Source organism: Ictalurus furcatus, chromosome 2 (genome assembly GCF_023375685.1).
Source record: "Ictalurus furcatus strain D&B chromosome 2, Billie_1.0, whole genome shotgun sequence".
NCBI lineage: Eukaryota > Metazoa > Chordata > Actinopteri > Siluriformes > Ictaluridae > Ictalurus > Ictalurus furcatus.
This window is the reverse complement of record NC_071256.1, coordinates 28,929,039-28,950,618: the sequence shown is the minus strand read 5'-3', so window position 1 is coordinate 28,950,618 and position 21,580 is coordinate 28,929,039. Positions and strand designations below refer to the sequence as shown.

The window sequence follows — 21,580 nt, the reverse complement described above, 5'->3', positions numbered from 1 at the left end:
GATACTTTAACTTTCTGGAAGCCATTACTATAATGATATATATTTATATTATAATAGAAATTGGAACACGCTACACGGAAGTAAAGTCGCTGGCTGAGATTTTACCAGAAATACGTAAGCAGCGTTCGTGCATAGAGTCTATTGACTTCTCTTTAGCGACTTATTACGCTTGGACCGTCAAATAAATACACACACATCATGTCAAAATGCAGGTCTGGTCGAGTAATCATACAAACACAGTCGGTTATTTCTTAAGTGAATGTAAACAGTTGGGGGAAAAATCGGAGGTGTGTCAATACAGTATACTGGATCTGTGCATTAGGTTTTAAAGTGACAGCATTCTAATAAACCTGCTGCTGTCTGTGTCATTAATGTTAATCAAACAACAAAACACTAAGAGAAAATCCCTCACTCACTCACTTGACTGAATAACTTCAGTAAAGTTAATATGGTCTGCACTTATATAGCGCTTTTATCCAAAGCGCTTTACACTGGTTCTCATTCACCCATTCACACACACACACACACACACACACACACACCAATGGTAGCAGAGCTGCCATGCAAGGTGCTAACTTGCCATCGGGAGCTATTTGGGATTCAGTGTCTTGCCCAAGGACACTTCGGCATGTGGAGCCGGGATTCGAACTGCCAACCCTACGAGTAGTGGAAAACTTGCTCCAACACCTAAGACACCACATTGACATTATCAAGAACAGGACGTCCCTCCAAAATTGACAAAAGATGAAAACTTATCAAGGAGGCTGCCAAAAAACCTACAGCAATATTAAATGATCTGCAGGAATATCTAACAAGTACTGGTCACTACCTGCATGTGACAAACAATCTCTCGTATTCTTCACGTCTGGGCACAGTCGGCCCTAATAAGAATCACTGTATATGTCATACAGTGAAGTCTATTTTATTTCACATTTAATTGCTTTATTCAATTTCCATAGTATTTCTAACTTGAATACTACTGATAGACCTGAGAAAACGTATCGTTATTGTGAAGTAAGATTGTAGTCATATCGCCCACCCCTAAACAGTAGCATCTGCTGAATCCAGTCTTGAATTTAATGTAAAATGTGAAATGTACTTCTTAATGTAGTAAATATCATAAACCCTGCTAATCGGGATTTTTTTTTCATTTAAGCAATTAAAATGAAAAAAGTTTGTTGTCATTCATAGACAGATTAAAAGCAGTAATAACACATGAGGCTTATTGTTATGACCTGCTGCTAAATGTAACTCTACTCTATACTCTCTCTCTCTCAGCCTATATAACTGTGGGGGAGATGCATCAAGTAATTGAAATATCAGCTCGAACTGGAGAACACAATATAGTGTGATACTATAGGAAAACAGGCTAATTTGTATTTTCATACACTTGTAATATTATAAAAGTTCTACATATACCTCTATATACTTTTTTTTCTTTGAAACCATTTTTTGATAGGAAACTAGTTGAGGTGCTGATGACATGAAAGAAAAATATTAAATGGCAATGGCAAGATGTAATGGTGGGATTTTTTGTTGTTATTGGTTTGTGAAGGTTAAAATAGGAACTTAACAGCTCAGTGTATTAATTTAACAGAGTTTACAATTGCAATTTCAAATCTTTTTGCAATTTAATTACTTTCTGAACTCGACTCGGACTCGACCTCTGCCATTAAGGACTCGGACTTAAGTCCAACTCGGCCACTTTTGGACTCGGACTCGATTGGTTAACGACTTGGTGGACTCGGACCCAACACTACTTAATGTTCACATACACAATGGATCGCTTCTCTTTAGTAAAAAAAAAAACTAGTAAATTGAGAATACAATTTTCATTTTGGTTAAATGAACCTCATCGTGCAGCATAAACATGAAACGTCCTCACGCTATTTCTAAAGGAGTTGATTAATGCAAGGATTTTTTTGCTTACGTCCGTTAGCTAATCAAACTCCCTGTGAGTCTGAGATAGCAGGTTCCCCATGTCCTGCACTGATCCTCACAGTGTCTCCACCTGGTTTCTCAGGTCAGACTTCTCCACCTCCAGCTGATCAATGGTCTCCACACCCTTCTGATGTTTCTCCTCTGCTACAGCCAGGGAGACCTAAAAAGCACAACAATTAAGATTTATTTACTTCTACACAAGCATTCAGACACTTTTAAAAATTGAATCATTACTCATGACAAACACAAACACACACACACACCTTACAATAGCAGTCATGGTTTCATGAGAAGGAACGTTTACCTTCAGTAATTCCTCCTTGTCCATCAAAGTCTCTTTCATCTCATCATACTCGGACTTGAGGATGCTGTGTCTCTCCCGCTCTCGTTCAAAGTCCTAAAACACACACACGAGTCAAAAGATGCTCAAACTCGAGTTCTTAATGTTCACATCTGCAATGGGCCATTTCTCTTACTTAAAAAATCTAGCAACTTGAAAATACAATTTTAATTTTGGTTCATTTAAACTCATCATGCAGCAGAAATATTCAAAAGTCCTCATATCATTTCTAACGGAGCTGCTTAATGCAAGACTTTTCTCACTTACGTTAATTAGCTTGTCACACTCCCTTTCAATCTCAGTTAGCATGTTCCCCATGTCCAGCACTGTTCCTTGCAGTTCCTCCACCTGGTGCTTCAGGTTAGACTTCTCCACCTCCAGCTGATCAATGTTCTCCACAGCCTCCTGGTGTTTCTCCTCTGCTTCAGCCAGGGAGACCTAAAAGTACAACAATTAAGATGTATTCACTTCTACACACACTTTCAGACACTTTTAAAAAATGTGAGTGAACAAGCACACACACACACACACACACACACACACACACACAGAGCGAGAGAGAGAGAGAGAGAGAGAGAGATTTCACAATAGCAGTTGTAGTTTCATGAGAATGAAAGTGTACCTTCAGTAACTCCGCTGTTTGCGTCACACTCATCTTCATCCATCCTCCTTCATATGAAACTCCTAAAACACACACACGGAGCAAAAGATGTTCAAACTCGAGTGCTTAACATTCACATCTGCAATGGGCCACTTCTGTTAAAAATCTAGCAACTTGATAATACAATTATAAGTTTGGTTCATTTAAACTCATCATGAAGAAGAAACATGAAAAGTCCTCATATTTCTTAAGGAGCTGCTTAATGCAAGACTTTTCTCACTTACATTCTTTAGCTGGTCACTTTGCCCTTCAATCACATGGAGCAGGATCACCATGTCCTGCACAGATCCTCGCAGCATCTCCACCTGGATGTTCAGATTAGACTTCTCCACCTCCAGCTCATCAATGGACTCCAAAGCCTTCTGAAGTCTCTCCTCTGCTTCAGCCAGGGAGACCTAAAAAAGTTCAACAATTAAGATTTATGTACTTCTACACAAACATTCAGACACTTTTAATTACTCATGACAAACACACACACACACACACACACACACACACACACACACACTTGCTCACATGCTTAAAACACAGCCATGGTGCAAAAGAGTATTTAATGATCACACCTGCAGGTTGGCCCAACATCATTCTTATTATACCATGATGATAAGAATAATAATAAACCTGATAATAATTAATAATAAACCTCATTATATAATACATTACATAACTATTATCCCTAATAGGTTCATTTCTGAGCTCGTGATAGGGGTGAGATTTTAGCCTCCCATCTAATCTAATCTTGCCATCATCACTGCATCAAACTCCAGTGTACAGATATTTCCTATTCTCAATCATTCCCATCAAATTATTTTGAAAAGTACTTTTTAATCAGGGGCTTATCTCATGTACCTTGCTTTTCATGTCACAATCTCTGCATGCTTCACAGAGCAGTTCCTCCAGCTCCCTCACTCTCTCCTCCAGCTGAGTATTAGACACCACAAGCTTCTGAATCTTCTCCTCATCCTCAGCCACAGCATTCTGAAATTCACCGTGCAAATATTGTTGGCTTTAGATGACTGTAGCATTCCTGAGCACTAGCATTCAGTCCAAACATCAAGCTCTCTGATCTATCTAAAGGGTCATATAGGCTACAGTACAATGTCTGACACAGAATCCTTATATTCATCAGACTTCTGATCAAACTTTAACGCATGGTTTTCCTGATAAAAACTGCAATTAATGAACAACAGGTCTGGATTGCTATCCTTAGCCTAGTGCTAAGCCTTAGCCTAGTGCTTTAGTACAAACTTCATTTCCTCATCCATAAGTGCCAAACACTTCAATCCAGATATTTAAAATGTTCATATAATGGAAAACCGGATTTTTGGATTTTCCCACAACCAAAGTTTAAATTTACATTTGAGCCATTCCACCGAATGGGTGACATTTCCATCCCCAGGACATTATATGTATAAAAATGCATGAAAATAAACTCTAAAATACATTTTATTATTAAGAAAAGTGTCCCGCACATTAAGCTAACTGCAAATTTAAAATGTCTAATCAAAAACATTAATAAAAACTACCTAGAACACAAAAAAAGCATTTGTTGCATGTCCCCACTCTCTATCCAAATCCTTCAGAAATCGTTTTTTGTTTTGTTTTTTTGCATTGTTGTATGACTTTATTTCCAATCTATGCTTTAAAATGTTTTTTTTTTCTCCATGAGAAATCCATAATATTTTAGATAAAATAAATATTTAGTTGTGTCCCCAAGTTTTCACTCAGTCCTGTTACCCTAACACATTCTCCCCTCTGAAAAATCTGGAACATTCCACAAGACACATTTAACAGGAATTTGCATCATATGGCTCTTCTGAAGACAATTGGTAGACCAAAAGTAAGTCCTCTCATTTTCTTTTCCGTATATTTGATGATATTGCAACTATGTCTGAGAAGGTAAATCTCAACATACTGTCCTGTTACCTAAATTATTTGTTAGATGTTATTTGTTTATTTTAAAAATACAAATTTTTGGTAAATCACTCGAATTTGCTCAGTATCCTCATGCTATTAGCATGTATGCCATGTGGCTATATTTCATGTATTTGCTAATTCTATGCTAAAAACTCAGTCCTGTTACTCATATAAACCATACCTGTTATGAGTAACAGTAACAGGAGTGAATAGCATCCTCTGGTGTATTGATTTTAGTGTGAATATTAGTTTATGTAATACGATTTACTTGATCTTTAAATTTTACAGTTACTGTTACTTAAGTTGTAGATTTATTAGTTTTGTGATATGAATACCATGCTTACAGGGAGCCAAATAAACACTTTTGTGAGAGGAAAACAAAGGAATTAGTTGACATTGCTTTGCAACATGCTTTTTAAAAGACACATGATTTTTGGTAACAGGACTGAGAAAAATGCATCCATCTCCCGCTTTGAAACCTTGTAAAAAATTTTATAAAGTTACCTGAGATTGACCAATATACATTTTGAACAGTGAAATATGTGTGTTATTAGGTTCAGTGGTGAAAAAAAGATAACAAAGTAAGTTTAATTTTTAAGAGTTACAATAGGCAAATGTCACCCATTCAATGGAATGGCTCATTTACATTTATTCATTTAGCAGACGCTTTTATCCAAAGTGACTTACAAATGAGGAAATACAAGCAAAGCGATATATCAAGCGGAGAACAATATAAGTAGTGCTACCTTACAAGATTTATAATTGATTTCTAGAGAAGCAAAGTGCGCAGAATAGATGTGTAAGAGCCAGAGTAATTTTTTATTATTATTATTTTTTAATAATGTGGGGGTTGGCGTTTTAGGGGTTAGTTAAGTGTTCACGGAAGAGGTGGGTCTTTAGCTGTTTTTTGAAGATAGTGACAGATTATTTATCATGATTATTCATTGATTTTAGGGACCACATATTTTTATTGCACTTTCACATTTAATTAAACAGACCGCTGCTTTTACCACCATGTTGTGCTACATTCCTGCTAATGTACAAATCTTTGCATCAAATTAGACTGATCCTTAAAGTGTATTATCTCATAAAAGCAAAATATAAATAAAATTGTACCCAAAATATAGGATGAGTAAAAATAAAAATGTCATCAACAAAATGAAAATATGCATCAAATATAACAATATGCAAGCAAATGAAAACAATTCAGGCGTATGCAGAAAAGGCAATAACAGTGTTCACAGGAGGAGAGACGCAAGACAGTTTCTTTTAGGAGCACTTGTGCTCTTAATTACAAAAATTTAGGAGCACAGTTGAAGTTGAGGTTTTTTTAATTTTATTTATTTATTTATTTATTTTTTAGAGACGGTAACATTAATGTGCCACAATATAACACACAAGTAGGCATGAGAAAACTTGAGCTGGACAATTATGACAGAATTTAGGAACATAGTGTGAGCCATGACAAATTAATTTACCTTCTGATAAACTAAATTTAATATTTTCAGTTCATTTTACAGACTGTATGCAAAAAAACCACTGGTACCCTGTCCACCTTGTAAACAAATACAATAAACCTCAATGTGCAGTCTTTGAAGTCTGCTCCTCTTAAATATATTTAAAGCTACACTATTAGACATTTTCCACTGTCATGGTTCTGGGCTGGAGTCAGTTCTCGAAGCGCTCTGTGTATATTGCGTATATATCTGAATAATCTCATATAGGATGTGATTGGGTGAGTTCATTTGCCCGTCAGATGCAAAGCGCTTTAGTTTAATGATGTTCATTAGGGATGCACCAATCAGAATTTTTTTGCCCAAAACCGATCCAGATACCAATCTTTTTTAATTTAAGCTTGAATCAGGAAGTCTGTCATAAACAGTTAAATGTAATCTCTCTGCTCATGGTCACTGTTAATTGAGTTAAAATAATAGCAATGAGAAATACTGTTGGTTAATTGATAAATAAACAAGCATAAAATATTTATTTTTAAATATCTTAAACAATAGTCCTATTTGAAAGTAGATTAACACAAGCATGATCCATATTAGGAAAAAGGCTAATAGCCTTCTAAGGAGATAGTGAACTAAGCTTAACGTCAAATTGATATTAAATGCAACCCATAGTAATTAAACATTATTTCATTTCTCATTTTATTTATATTTTAGGTTATTATAATAACTATTTTTTTATATTAAATGATTTATTTATTTAACTAAGCACATTTTCTGTTTTTACATTTTATTAGTTTTCTGTTTGTTTGTTTGTTTGTTTATCAATTGTTCCTTTTAGATGGGTTCCCAGTACAGTCTTGCCATGTCTGCTGAGAATATTGTTTTTTGGGGAATAATCAAAAAATGGAAACTGGAGTTGACTTTTCTGGTGATATCTGGCAACCTTAAGTTTAAATGAAGTGAATACGCTGTGTATTTGAGTTAGTGAAGAGCGGAGGACGAACTTTAAAACGTCAATATCGCAGTCGATCATGTTCATTTAATCGTGGGCAGTCAAAATCGTAATCGCGATCGATATCCGAGTAATTGTGCATCCCTACATTCATGAAGCTAAACTCTTCCATGAACCTGCACAGAAAGAGATAGTGCTTTCACCCATCAGTGCATCTTTCACCAAAACAGGACTAAATTAAGACCTCTTAGCTTATGATGGACTGAATAAATCTACTAAATTCATTTCCTTTAAAGGACAGAAGAAAACTTAGCATTGTAGGATTACAGCAGCACAACTGAAAAATAGTCGTACCTTCAGTTGTGACCTCATTCTCGGGAGTTGTTTTCTCTCGATAGCCTCGGTTAGCATAACAGTAAATGGCGGCTGCCATGGCTGCAGCTCCGGCCATGTACAATAGGGGGCGCAGGGGGATATCCGCTACACCAGCGCCAAGTGTACTCAAAAACGTCTTCATTTTTCTCTCTTGATAAGAGCAACTTCAGTAAGCACTTTACTCCCACAAATTTCAATGAATGTCTGAAAGCTCAGCATTCTTGTTCCATTCTAGGAGCTCCTGTGTGACGTCACAGAAGCAAGCGCCGTCACGCTAAAGAATAATCACGTGATGCGTAAAAACACTGTATCATGACGTTTCTGGTTTTTATGAATGGTTGCTATGATAATGAATAAAGCGAATCCCTGTGCAGTTTAGGGCTGTGTTTGGCATTTTCATCTACTCAGTTTATCTTCATGTTATTTTGATGTCCAATGTTTACGCATCCATGAAGAATTGTTTTTTTTCAGCTCGTGCAAAAACTGTACAACTACATAAGAGGGTTTTTTTTTCCTCCTGCATGATAAACGTAGTATGATACCCATGGGGTGAGCTGTAACATTTTGGTTCTTTGATTTAATTTGATATAATAGATCTCACAATATAATAGGCTGCACAATTAATCGGATATCGATCGCGATTGCGATTTTGACTGCCCACGATTAAATGAACATGATCGACTTCGATATTAACGTTTAAAGTTCGTCCTCCGCTCATGGAAAACTCTGCTGCAGAACAAATCAAGCGCTTCCTACACTACAGCCAATCACCATAGAGCGGCGCAGGAATGACGTCATTTTGTAGTGCCAAAACCCGGAAACGGTGTTAGGATTTTAGCCCTCTAGCGGCCAGCTTCGCGCGAGGAGAAATCATGACATTAACATGATGCCAAATGGCACTAGTGAGGTTGTCAGGGACATTAAACATCATCACGCCTAACGGGAAAAAACTTTGCAGATAAACTCAGGGCTCTACAATGTGACCATTTCACTCGCATTTGTGACTGAAAAGTATTTTGTGCGACTGTGAATATTTATTTGTACCGGTGCGAGTGACCTGTTCGGAGTTGTAGAATACAATCGGAATAAAAACTACAGGAAGTCCAAAATGCATCTACAGTTACTTTCACACTGCTTTTCATCACCTCAGTCAACCGAACATGTGTGTAAATACTGCAGAGAAGCCATTATGATGACAAGTAACTCTGTACATCATCTGCTTCAACTTCCCGATCTCACAACCGCCATCTTTTATTGATCCTGCAAAATGACCTGAACCCGCTACTGTGAGCTGCTCGTGTAGAAACAGCGGCTTCGCGCGGAGTAAATTAATAATAATGCTACAAGGTGGGTTTAATTCAGACTTCTTTAATAAAAATTCCTCACCAATCATAATCAAGAGTAGCAACTGTTCAGTCTGTAAACATACAATACACTGCCGCTCTCCTTCACTAACTCTAATTCACTTCATTTCTTCTTCTTTTTGTTTTTAATGGCGATTGTCAAACCACTAAAGGTGCATTACCGCCACCTACTGGACTGGAGTGTGAATCACGTCATTTAAACTCACGGTTGCCAGATATCACTTGAAAAGTCAACTAGGGTTGCCATGTTTTGTTGAATCCCCTCAAAACTAACTATTATCAGCAGACATGGAACACTGTATTGGGGAAACCCATCTAAAACTGATAAACAAACAAAAATAAAACTACTAAAATGTAAAGACAGAAAATGTGCTCAGTTATAAATAAATCATTTAATATAAAAAATAGATATAATTTCATAAAATATAAATAAAATGATAAATGAAATAATGTTTAATTACTATGGGTTGCATTTAATATCAATTAGACATTATGCTTAGTTCACTATTTCCTTAGAAACCTATTAGCCTTTTTCCTAATATGGATCATATTTGTGTTAGTCTATTCTTAATTAGGATTCTTTATTGTTTTTAAGATATTTAAAAATAAATATTTTATGCTTGTTTATTTATCAATTAACCAACAGTATCTCATTGCTATTATTTTAACTCAATTACCAGTGACCATGAGCAGAGAGCTTACATTTAACTGTTTATGACAGACCTCCTGATTAAAGTTTAAACAAAAAAAGATTGGTATCTGGATCGTATCGGCTGTAAAAATCCTGATTGGAGCGTCAGTAATGAACACCATTAAACTAAAGCGCTTTGCATCTGACGGGCAAATGAACTCACCCAATCACATCCTATATGAGATTATTCAGATATATACACAATATACACAGAGCGGTTCGAGATCTGACTCCAGCCCAGAACCATGACAGTGGAAAATGTCTAATAGTGTAGCTTTAAATATATTTAAGAGGAGCAGACTTCAAAGACTGAACATTGATGTTTATTGTATTTATTTACAAGGTGGAACAGGTTAACGTTTGTTTTTTGCATACAGTCTGTAAAATGAACTGAAAATATTAAATTTAGTTTATCAGAAGGTAAATGTGTCATGGCTCACACTATGTTCCTAAATTCTGTCATAATTGACCAGCTCAAGTTTTCTCATGCCTACTTGTGTGTTATATTGTGGCATGAGAAAATGTAATAAATGTGAAAGTGCAATAAAAATATGTTGTCACTAAAATCAATTAATAATCGTGATAAATAATTGAGACCTCAATATTGATCAAAATAATTGGGATTATCATTTTGGCCATAATCGTGCAGCCCTAATAGATCTTATATCCCCAAGTTAAATCTGAGCTTGGTTTATTGTCTGTTTACAGTTTCACATCTTTCCTCATGTCCCCATGGGTTTCCTCCAGGATCTCTGGTTTTCTCCTACCTCCAAAAACTTGTCAGAAGGTGAATTGGCTATGCTAAATTTGCCACTTGGAGTGAATGGATATACGTGAATGTGTGTGCATGGTGCCCTGTGCTGGACTGGCATCCAATCCAGGGTGTATTCCATCCTCACACCCAGTGTTCCTAGGGTAGACTCACTGGGGTAGGATGACTGACTGAATGAATTACACTAAAATACATTTTGACATTTCTTTTTTTTCTTCTTTTTTTAAGTGATGAATGTTCAATATTACACCACACGGGGGCAGCAGAGCAACATGCCAGATAGAAAGATGCCTTACTGTCCAGTAATCTCTGAACTGGTCCCTGACCTGCAGTTTCTACACTCAAGCATGTCAGTAAATAGCACGCCAGGACTAGATAGCTTGGAGAAATGTGGAAAAGGCTTATTTAAGAATTTCTGCTCTATGAAGTAAGGGCACAAGTACATATTTTTGGCAGATAAATACATACCCCTGAGTATATAATTCTTGACAGGTTAATGCATTTTTCCCTGTATACTCTGGGAAATATCCTCACCTTCTGAGGAACACCTGGGGTCGGTCCTTACAACCAAGTAGACTATATTTAATAAAGTGATATACTATGGCATATAATACACAGTTAATGCAGTGGCACTAGATTCTGGTGAACAGTGGAATGACTTTATTGTATAAGATCTTCAGGTACACATTCTGTATCTTGTAGAGCAATAGTCATTTGTTATATAAATATATATTTAAAAAATCCACCTGTCCATCCATTTTCCTTACCGCTTATACTACACATGGTCACGGGGAGCCTGGAGTCTATCCCTGGGAAGTCTGGGGCACAGGGCAGGGGAGAGGGGCACAAACCCATTACAGGGCATAATTACACACACATTCACATGCTACAGACAATTTGGAAATGCCAATTAGCCTACAATGCATGCCTTTGGACTGGGGGAGGAAACCGGAGTAACTAGAGGAAACCCCCAAAGCACAGGGAGAACATACGAACTCCGCACACAGAGAGCAGAGGCAGGATTCAAACCCCCAACCCCAGATGTGCGAGGCAAACGTTCTAACCACTAAGCCACCATGCCGTGTACAGTTAAACAAAAAATCAACACATGTATTCAATTCTATGAACTAAAGTTAGAATGTTACTTAAAGGTAATCCAGCATTTGCCATAACTGTAGTATTTGTTTTTATAGTTGATATCTTTAGAATTTAGTCTCATTTAACAGAAAATAGCAATGTTTACATCTTATGTTTGCATCGAAGGTTTCACTTCCCAAAAGCAGTTTATGCCCAAGTCTCACCCTTGCTTCAGTGGATAATCTCACCTAAATACTTTAGACTTGTACCTAAGAACTGCTGTTGTAATCGTAAAGACTATGATGCTCATATTGAACATCTCTACACATTGTTTATAATCTCACTGTCCACTAGAAGAGATGGGTTCCCTTTTTGAGCCTGGTTCTTCTCAAGGTTTCTTCACTCTTGCTCCTACTGACTCTGGCATGTTTATTAGTTAAGCGCTCTACAAAGAAACTAGAATCGATGGACTAGAACCACCACTGGCTTTATATAACCAAGGAGTCAGTGTAAATGATGTGGAGAGAAAGGTGTGCACCACTGTTTAAGCCCTCTCCCCTGACAGCACCAATCATGTTATCTATTTTTAGCAGTTTTGATGAGGACAAACTGATTGATCCACTCCGAGGCTGGAAGATGAGTCAGGATGGAGCGGAAAGGAAAACAGCAGGCAGAGGTCTGAGAGAGATTTGTGCCGTGTTGTTCAGCCTGCTGTAGGACACAGGACCCACTCAGGACTCCTACATATACTGTTGTGTGAAGGAGCAAATATAGAAACACATAAAAATCAAGTTCTGTTTACTTTGGTTAGAGAATCAAAATGTCCTGAATTCACTTGAGGTTTATTTCTTGCTGTGTGTTTTTTTGGCATCGGCCACCTAGCGAGAAAGAGAGAGAGAGAGGAGAGAGAGAGAGGAAGGAAGGGAGGGCGAGAGACAGAGAGAGAGAGACAGACAGAGAGAGAAACAGAGAGAGCGAGAGAGAAACAGAGAGAGAGGAGAGAGAGACAGAGACAGAGAGAGACAGAGAGAGAGGCGGAGCCACATCTATTCCCACATACAGAAGAGGAGAGCAAAGCGGCTCACTCTGTCCTCCTCCTGTCCCATGAGGCTACTTGGTGACTAATGTAGGCACATATTGTTCTCACACTCACCCACTCACCCGCTCTGAAAGATTTAGCAAAAGAGTCATCTAGCATCATAAAAATGATGAGGAATGAAAATAAATTGCCTACATGAATACTATATTTGCGACGTGAAAGCATGGCAGGTATAAATACATGTTCTGATCATATGAATCATGTTTTTGGGAGATGAATCATGTTGCATGTGGCAGGAAATTTGCAGGTACACTACTAACTCCTTCAGCAGAAACTCACAAGAAGACAATTGTAGGTAAAGACCTCTTCGTCAAAGGACAAAAGGTACTGCGCTTTTATCAGGAGAGGAAACAAACAAACTAGAGGAGAGCGGGGCACAACCTAATGCTGGGCAAGTTCTAACAGACTTTATTTAGTAGTTTCACGTACACTGGTATGACAAAACTTCCTGTCTTTACTGGTCGCCATACCACAAAAAAAAAATCGCAGCAGCATTCTAGCCACGGTGGAAGATATAAAGAGGAGATCATTTTACTATAGCATAAGTAAACATTCACGCAGATGTTCATTTTCATCTCTGTATTTAAAACGAGGCAACCTTAATATCATTTTAATCTTTAATCTCTCAGTTATAATCATACATAGTCTGCAGAATTGAATAGTCAGGTCTGAATATCAGTAACGCTGTGTTAAAATCGTATTAAAACAAGAAACGATGCTATTCCATGCAGTTAGCCATGTAAACTCACACAATTCCCTTTGATGATTTTATTTACTGCAGCATGAGAAACAGGCCAAGGAAGACCGACAGGGGTGTACTTATGGATTTCAGCTGATTCCTTGCCTTACCTTGCCTTGGAGAACTGCTTTTCCTTAGCGTGTTCAATACTTTTTTCCTGTGTCATTCCACTTTATTACACATAACTTTATTTATAGACTTTAATGTTTGGATTTCTTTATATGTATGGATTTCTTGAGTTAATACTGATGTCTGGTGAAAATTTCATGTGAATTTCCTCATGGGAAATATATTTACTGAAAAAATGTTGACGTGTTCAATACTTATTTCCCCCACTGTATGTATGTATGTATGTATGTATGTATGTATGCATATACATATACACACACACATTATATATATATATATATCAGTAAATGATACAGTCCTGTTTGAAGTAATGATCCAGCAAGTCAGCAGGAAGATAAAATGTACCATAAATTATGGACACCACAGTGCCCCAAGTACCTTCAGTAAAAAGCATCATGCTTAAGACTGTCATATACACCCAGGATCTACAGGTTCAGCAGAATTCTCAGGAGTCATGGCAATAATGTGTTTTAGCAGGCAGTGCCCAGAAAAACAGTAGGAGGGCTTGGGGTGTCGTCTGTACATTACATTTGTAATTATTCAAAACAAACACCTACGCCAGAGACATGAGCTAAGCTTCATAATATGCACTCAGCTTCACAATGCACATGGAGTCTTTTAAAATATATTACAAGCCTGAAAAAGCTTACATTGAGAAAGAGCTTACATTGTTCATCCACGTTACTTTTATTTGATTATGCTTATTTTGATTATATATATATATATATATATATATATATATATATATATATATATATATATATATATATATATATATATTTACATATGTACGTGTGTGTATATATATTATTATTTTATATTATTATATATATATATTAAAGGAACACTGCATCCAATTATTACATTCATAGTTACTCATAGTTTAGCCCATCAACCAACATGCTTGGTGTCTAAAGTTTGTGTTTTTAGTTTCGTAAAGAAAGCTTAAAGGAAAATTTCATGTGATATTCAATGATTTCCAATGATGAAGTGCTGATGCAGCAGCACTTTAGTCCTTCAGTCTGTCCAGCTCGATCATGTCCTCATCCGTACACTCTCCTGTCAGAACCATTGCACATGTCATCATGTAGATTGCTAACTAGCTGAACTGAGTTTCAGCGCAAATGTGTCCTATAGCTGCATTGCTTTGGGTCCGGCGTTTGCCATCTCCATGTCTTCTACTTCTCATTCATATGACATTACTGGAAAATAGTGAGAAACAAAGCTCTTGGTTTTTTTTTTTTTTTTTTTTTTAAACAGCTAAAGACCTAAATGTTATCCCTTTTGTTTAAGTTGGTTTAATTCCTATTAAACACCATTGTAACTACAGAAGCTCCTGTGATGTCAGAGTGTCAAACAACCGTTAACTGCTCACAGGAATAATGAAATTATAAAACCAACCAGAATCGCTAAGCACATTACAAATACATCAATAAGAACATATATAATGTGTTTCAGGGTGGACGTTAAATTTAAAAGTTAGCAGTTCAGCACCATACAAATTGTATACATAAATAATCCAACTTGCTTCTACGTGTGCCAAGTGGTTAAATATTTTTAAATAGATTTATGCTTATATAGTTTCTGACACTCAGTGACAATTGTGGGAGAACACTGAAGGTCAGCATCAAGAAGTGGAGAAAATGGTAAATGGTCTGCACTTATATAGTGCTTTTTTTAACCTTAGCGGTTCTACAAAGCGCTTTACACTGTTTCTCATTCACACACACCGATGGTAGCAGAGCTGCCATACAAGGCGTTACCTTGCCATTAGGAGCAACTTATGGTTCAGTGTCTTGCCCAAGGACATTTCGGCATGTGGAGTCATGTGTGCTGGGAATCGAACCACCAACCCTATGATTAGTGGACAACCTGCTCTACCACCTGAGGCACCACAATGACATTAACACAAACAGGACGTTCCTCCAAAATTGACAAAAGCTGAAAACTTATCAAGGAGGCTGCCAAAAACCTACAGCAATATTAAATGAGCTGCAGGAATATCTAACAAGTACTGGTCACTACTTGCATGTGACAAACAATCTCTCTATTCCTCACGTCTGGGATACGGGTTAGGGTGACTACACAGAAGAACATACCTTAAAAATAAAATTAAAAAAAAAACCCTGACTAAATCACCATAAACCATGTGACAAAATGTGTAATGATTTGATGACACCAAGGTAGAACCTTTTGGGCATGATTCTAAAAGATATGTTTGGTGCAATAACAAGACAGCTCATCACCCAAAGAACACTATACCCATACTGAAGCGTGGTGGTGGCAGCATCATCCTATGGTGCTGCTTCTCTTCAGCTGGGACTGGGGCTCTAGTCCAGATAGAAGAATCACAGATAGCTCCAAATATCCAATCTATTTTGGCACCGAATCTGCAGGCCTCTGTTAGACAGTTGAAGATGAAGAAAATTGTCAGCATGATAACGAGTCAAAATACAAAGCCAAGTCACAAAGGAATGGCTTCAGATGATGATGATGAACATTTTGGAATGGTCCAGATTTAAATCCTATTGAAAAACCTGTGGAATGACTTTAAGAGGGCTGTGCACAGGAGATCCACTCACAATTCGACAGATGTGGGGCATTTAATATTTTTGTATTGAAATCAAAATGATTTGAAAGGCATGGTGTTGTAGCACGTAGTGTTGGTGCATCACAGCTCAAGGCTCAGAGGGCTTGTTACTCTCTGTCTACTTGTTGTTGGGTTTTTTCCCTTCAGAAGATACCTCTGGGTTCTCCAGTTTAAGACCACCTCAAAGAACATGATGTTAGGTTGACTGGTTAGTCTAAATCTCTAAAGTGCCACTAGGTATGAATGAGCACCAGTGAGTGAGTGAGTGTGTGTGTGTGTGTGTGTGTGTGTGTAATACAATATGATAGACAAAGTTGAATGAAGGAAATTAAGCAATTATAGTAGAATTGCAAGGATAAAAAAAAAGAAAGCTTTATAAAAAATATTACTCATCCCAAGGACTACAAGTGGATTATGTGGGGTTTTTTTTTTTTTTTGTGCATCACTGCGGGGGAAAAAAAATCAAATTGTGTGCTGAAATGTGAGTTTTGTTACTAAAATACAGGCAGGTAGAATAATGATTGGATATTTTAGCTCTATGTGCCATGGAAAACTCTGTCACGCACACAGCTACTGTACATACTGTAATTACCTTCACTTAGAACACCCACTCGATATCATGGAAGTCATAAATCCATGCTGAAGTTTATAAAGGAACCTAAAAGCTAGAAGCGAGCACAGTAAGATTAATTACTGATAACAGGATGTCTGCTGATCAATACGACCGACTCTCGAGATTTCACACTGCGCTGCACCGACTCAGCAGATAAAACGCACGAACAGCACATTCTCGGCACATACTTTTAACAGGACGCGTTCATATGAATGCTGCACAGACTGAGAGAAATGAAGACGAACAGATCGGTAATCAAACAAAGCTTAAGTAACAAATAAAAGATTTATGCTATTGGAAAATAATCAGTAACGGGGTGAGGTGGTGCTACCATCCAAAAGTTGATTCTTTTCCAATAACAGAATAACCCATAACATCCAGAAGTGTTTTATTCCTCTTATACCACAGCAATTGCCAACGTTAATGATTTAATTGTATTTATTAAAGAATGCTGTAATATTTTATCAGTTTATATTTATATTTACAAGTTCATTCTGTTATCACATATGTTAAGTCTCATTGAGTGAGCAGTGGATCAGTTTAACAAAACAGACTTCATGTTAAAGCCATAATGAACTTTTTTTTTACTTTCACAATATCCGTTGTTACCCAGATGAGGATGGGTTCCCTTCTGAGTCTGGTTCCTCTCAAGGTTTCTTCCTCATATCATCTTAGGGCGTTTTTCCTCACCACCGGCTTGCTCAATAGGGATAAATTCACACACTTAAAATCTGTATTCTGTGTTTATATGTTTCTGTAAAGCTGCTGAGACAATGTCCATTATTAAAAGCACTAAACAAATAAAACTGAATTGAATTGAATTGTTACAGGAGCTATAAATCCCCAGCCTGCCTATTTGTGAACAAAGCACGAAGCCCTGAATGTCCTGAAGACTTTAAGGTACGTTCACACATACAGCAATACTGCAAGTCGCCAGTAGGCTGGTGTTTGTATATAAAATTCATCAGTGTGTATATGCATCTACGAGATGACGGAGAAGCAGTGTGTGCTCTTTGGCACTGTGGGCATCTGTCTGTGGAGAAATCACAAGCGCCAGACTGTCTGGGTCCACGAAACAGGCAGCATGGTTTATCACGGATCATGTGCACTCTACTGTCGTCACTCCCGTTGGTAATCACCGCGCCAAGTCGCTCCATAATTGCATAAAGTCGCATTTTTCTCAACTTTGTCGTGTTGATGGACACGCCCACATTTAGAGGCTAACAGTTGCCGCGGCTCACGTCGCTTGAAGTTTCCGGCTCTCCTTGAAAATGAACGGTCTCCGGTTGCTTTGTTGCTGCGTGTGTGAATGTAACTTTACCAGTGTCAGGAAACTTAAAGGAACGTTCTAACCTCTGACTGTTACAAAGCAATGACACTAGTGACTAAATATTGTGTTTACATACATACATACATACATACATACATACACACAGACACACAAAAAAACCCTGCCTGGCCAAAAAAGCTTTAGCTTTGAATACAGCACAAATACCAGCATGGCATTGTTTCGACAACCTTGTGCAATGTGACAGCATTTATTTCCATCCAGAGATGCGTTCATTTTTGGCCGATATCTTGTATCAAGGACTGGAGAGTCGATGCGCTCCGTAAAGTCTTCCCAAAGACTTTCGATCGGGTTAAAGTCAGAACTCTCGTTCACAATTTGATGAAATCTGATGAAGCTTGCCATTGTCATCCGGGAACACGCCTGTGCTGTCCGAGAACAACAAATCCATTGATGGGATAACCTGGTCGTTCAGTGCATTCAGGTACTCAGCTGACTTCATTTGATTGCCACATGATGTTGCTGAGCCTAGACCTGACCAACTGAAGCAACCCCAGATCATAACACTGCCTCTAGAGGCTTGTACAGCAGGCACTATGCATGATAGGTGCATCGCTTCATGTGCTTCCCTTCTTACCTTGACATGCCCATCGCTTTGCAATAGTTCAAATCTGGACACATCACACCACATGACCTTTTTTCCCCCCCATTGCTCCACAGTCCAATCTTTACACTCTCTAGCAAACCGAAGTCGTTGTGATCTGATTAGCCCATACAGCCGTGTAGTCCCAATCGTGTAAGTTCTCGTCGCATTGTGCGTGCTCTTTCACTATTAAACACAGCCATGAGTTCTACTGTTGATGTGACTCTTCAAACGTTTTAAAGATCTCCGATCGTGATCATTTAAGATTTTGAGCATTCATTTTTCTGACCACATTTGTTGTGTTGAAAAGCAGCTCTGCACATCGCTTTCTGACACAAGCAAGACCAAACAAAGAAAGAAATGATTTAAAAGCTCATTTAATATCAGCCAATAAGGCTTTTTAATGCCTTTTATTTTATACAGTGAAATAGTGAAGCAGAAGAAAAACAAAAACAAACAAAAAAAACTGTCTTGCCAGTAATATGGATCTGTTAACAGTAACTGTGCACAAGGAATGCTAATATCCTTTTCATATATAATACTGTTATTCATACATAATCTGTACGTCTGTAGTCATAAATAATATCTATTCCTTAACCTTTATGTAAAGTCACTTATTTGTTTTAGTTCTATTTTGTGGGTTTTTTCCCCGCCCTAAATCCAAAGATGGATGTATGTGATGTCTTCCACTACTGGCTGTCTCTTCCACACACACACACACACACACACACACACAACCAGACCCTGTCATTTATTCTCCAATCATTCCTATTACAAACTGGAGTTCATTACATTTTATGGCATTTGGCAGACGCCCTCATCCAGAGTGACTTACACTTATCCCACTTATACATCGTAGCAGTTGAGGGTTAAGGGCCTTGCTGAGGGGCCCAACAGTGGCAGCTTGGCGGTGCTGGGGATTGAACTCATGACCTTCCAATCAGTAGCCCAGCATCTTAACCACGGAGCTACCACCGCCCCAGGATATAAACAGGATATATTCTTCTATACCTGGGTTTGAAGCACATAAAGTATGGATGAATACTTTTCAGCTTTGTGTGATGCAATTCCTCTAGTTTTTTTTTTTTTTCCATTATTATTTTTTTCATTTTTTAAAAAGGATAATTTACTGTAGAGGTGATAGAATGGTTAAAATAACAACTGTATAGGCAACTGTTCACTTGTTGAAGAGTAATTCTTCTTCTGGGATGGAGACTGGGTCAAAGAAAGAAAGAATAAGAACAACATATTTAATACAGAGCAACCGTTCGTAAGGAGAAAACTGACCTTCAATTCATACGAACGTCAAAATAATACAGATTCAGAGTCCTTGTAAATATACACTCTTGCATGATACACTGGTTTAAAAGAAGGATTACTTCAAAAAGAAAGGATGTCTCACACACATTCTTCTTCTCCTGTTATTCAGTGTCAGATAAATAATTTGCAATGATCACAGCATTTTTTTTTTTCTTTTTTCGATAAATGTCTCTGACCAAGGCAAGATATAACTTACATACAGGGCACACAACGTCGTGGTTAGCAAAGGAAGAATTTTTTCTTTTTTTGAATTACAAAAACAATGAGGTAAGGAGGTCTCTCTTTTTTTTGTACATCTGCGGTGTTTCAAATACTAATGGCTTTACTGCACAGTGCTCCCTCTAACTGAGTCTGCCCTTAGTACTGATGCAACAGAAACAGATTCATGGCACGTTATCAAATAACACCGAACATATCCCGAGTGTCAGAAGAACAAATCAGGACAACGGAGGGGGGTGGGGTGGGGGTGGTAAGTAATCAGGTTAAAGGACAGAACAGATCTCTCTCTCTCTCTGGCCTTCTCGAACACTGACCTGATGGAGCCCAGGACGCATACAAGGGCAGGTAGCAGTTCATTTTGGTCACCAGACCCCCCTCCCCCCCCCTCTGTCTGTCTGTCTGTCTGTCTGTGTGTGTGTGTGTGTGTTTGTGTGTGTGTGTGTAACAAGGCTCTCAGATGAGGGAGTTAGCACAGTGAGGCACGGCCTCACAGGGTCCTGACCGGCAGTCCTAGTGCTTCTGTTTCCTGTAGTGTTTCTAACAAAATGTGTTCGTTCACATATGCACATCCCTTTTCATCCTCTGCTCTGGAGCACAGTGAGGGACTGATGAACTCGTTGTGGAGCCTCGCGTCTTCCTTTTAGCAAACGCAGGCGTGCTATCCATACAAAACTGTACAATGCTGGAGTAAAATAATAGTAACTGAACAAAAAAAATGCTCATGAGGGACAAAAATAAGCATGAAATCATCGCGAGCCTTCAAATCACCTGGAACGCGGGTGATGCCCCTCCGAGGCTCCTCTGTCCCGCGTTGGACGGACAATCCGGAGTGCAACGTAAAGACAGGCGCAACGAATAAGCCTAGGTTGGTTTCTGGGGGACGCTGACAGGACCCACAAGCTGTGCAGAGTCAGTGCACTGGCGTTTTCAGGAGTTAGTTGTTAAGCTGGAGTGTCGCCATCCCACGTTTGACGGCTCTCCTAGACAGCAAGCACTGCTATTTATTATTTTTTTTGTTCCTCTTCGAAAAAAAAAAATATCCAAAAGCTCCTGGACTTCTGGATCCCTGGAGAAAACGGCATCCTCAGCCAGGCAGGCACACTTTCCCCGCAAACAGCAGCCCTACTATTGTGAAGAAGATGGAGAGCACGAAGAGCACGTAGGATGAGCCCACCACCGTGTTGTTGGGCAGCTTGTACGGCTGGCCACCCACTTCGTTAATGTAGAAGCCGATGGGGAAGATGAGCGCTGCCATGCAGAACAAGATCACTGCGGAGAAGAGGGGGAAAGAAAAGAAAAGACAGGTTAGAACCCTAGTACTGAACATCTCGAGCATTCAGACACCGATTAAGCAGCGCCGACACTTCCATGGAAGAGTTTATAGAGAGAATGGGAT

General features: G+C 38.3%; 2 protein-coding genes across 4 annotated transcripts in view; both read right to left on the bottom strand.

Annotated features, from left to right (window-relative positions):
• Positions 1-2,035: 2,035 nt before the first annotated feature.
• Positions 2,036-8,097, bottom strand: LOC128600514 (leucine-rich repeat flightless-interacting protein 1-like). Of its 3 annotated transcripts, XM_053613081.1 has the most exons (7): positions 7,620-8,097; positions 3,792-3,920; positions 3,167-3,337; positions 2,904-2,965; positions 2,549-2,719; positions 2,205-2,338; positions 2,036-2,101 (listed from the first exon to the last, which is right to left on the bottom strand). In XM_053613081.1, the coding sequence occupies exons 4-7, from the start codon at positions 2,940-2,942 to the stop codon at positions 2,086-2,088; spliced, it is 360 nt and encodes a 119-aa protein (XP_053469056.1). In that variant the 5' UTR covers positions 2,943-2,965; positions 3,167-3,337; positions 3,792-3,920; positions 7,620-8,097; the 3' UTR covers positions 2,036-2,085. The 3 variants fall into 3 exon arrangements, with proteins under 3 accessions (XP_053469056.1, XP_053469048.1, XP_053469040.1); XM_053613073.1 differs by lacking the exon at positions 2,036-2,101 and having other exon boundaries at positions 2,118-2,338; XM_053613065.1 differs by lacking the exons at positions 2,036-2,101; positions 2,205-2,338; positions 2,549-2,719 and having other exon boundaries at positions 2,841-3,337.
• An 11,784-nt stretch (positions 8,098-19,881) lies between these two features.
• mosmoa (modulator of smoothened a) overlaps positions 19,882-21,580 on the bottom strand; it is a 48,874-nt gene continuing 47,175 nt past the window's right edge. Inside the window, exon 3 of the mRNA XM_053613042.1 lies at positions 19,882-21,453. Coding sequence (XP_053469017.1) covers positions 21,269-21,453 — 185 coding nt within the window. The 3' untranslated portion in view covers positions 19,882-21,268. The remainder of the gene's footprint in view (positions 21,454-21,580) is intronic.

Coding starts and splice junctions, on each gene's coding strand:
- LOC128600514 (XM_053613065.1), bottom strand. CDS start 7,676: ATGCTAACCGAGGCTATCGAGAGAAAACAACTCCCGAGAATGAGGTCA. Junction 3,921..7,619: donor GAATGAGGTCACAACTGAAG/GTACGACTATTT, acceptor GGTGAATTTCAG/AATGCTGTGGCTGAGGATGA. Junction 3,338..3,791: donor ATTGTGACATGAAAAGCAAG/GTACATGAGATA, acceptor GAACTTTTTTAG/GTCTCCCTGGCTGAAGCAGA.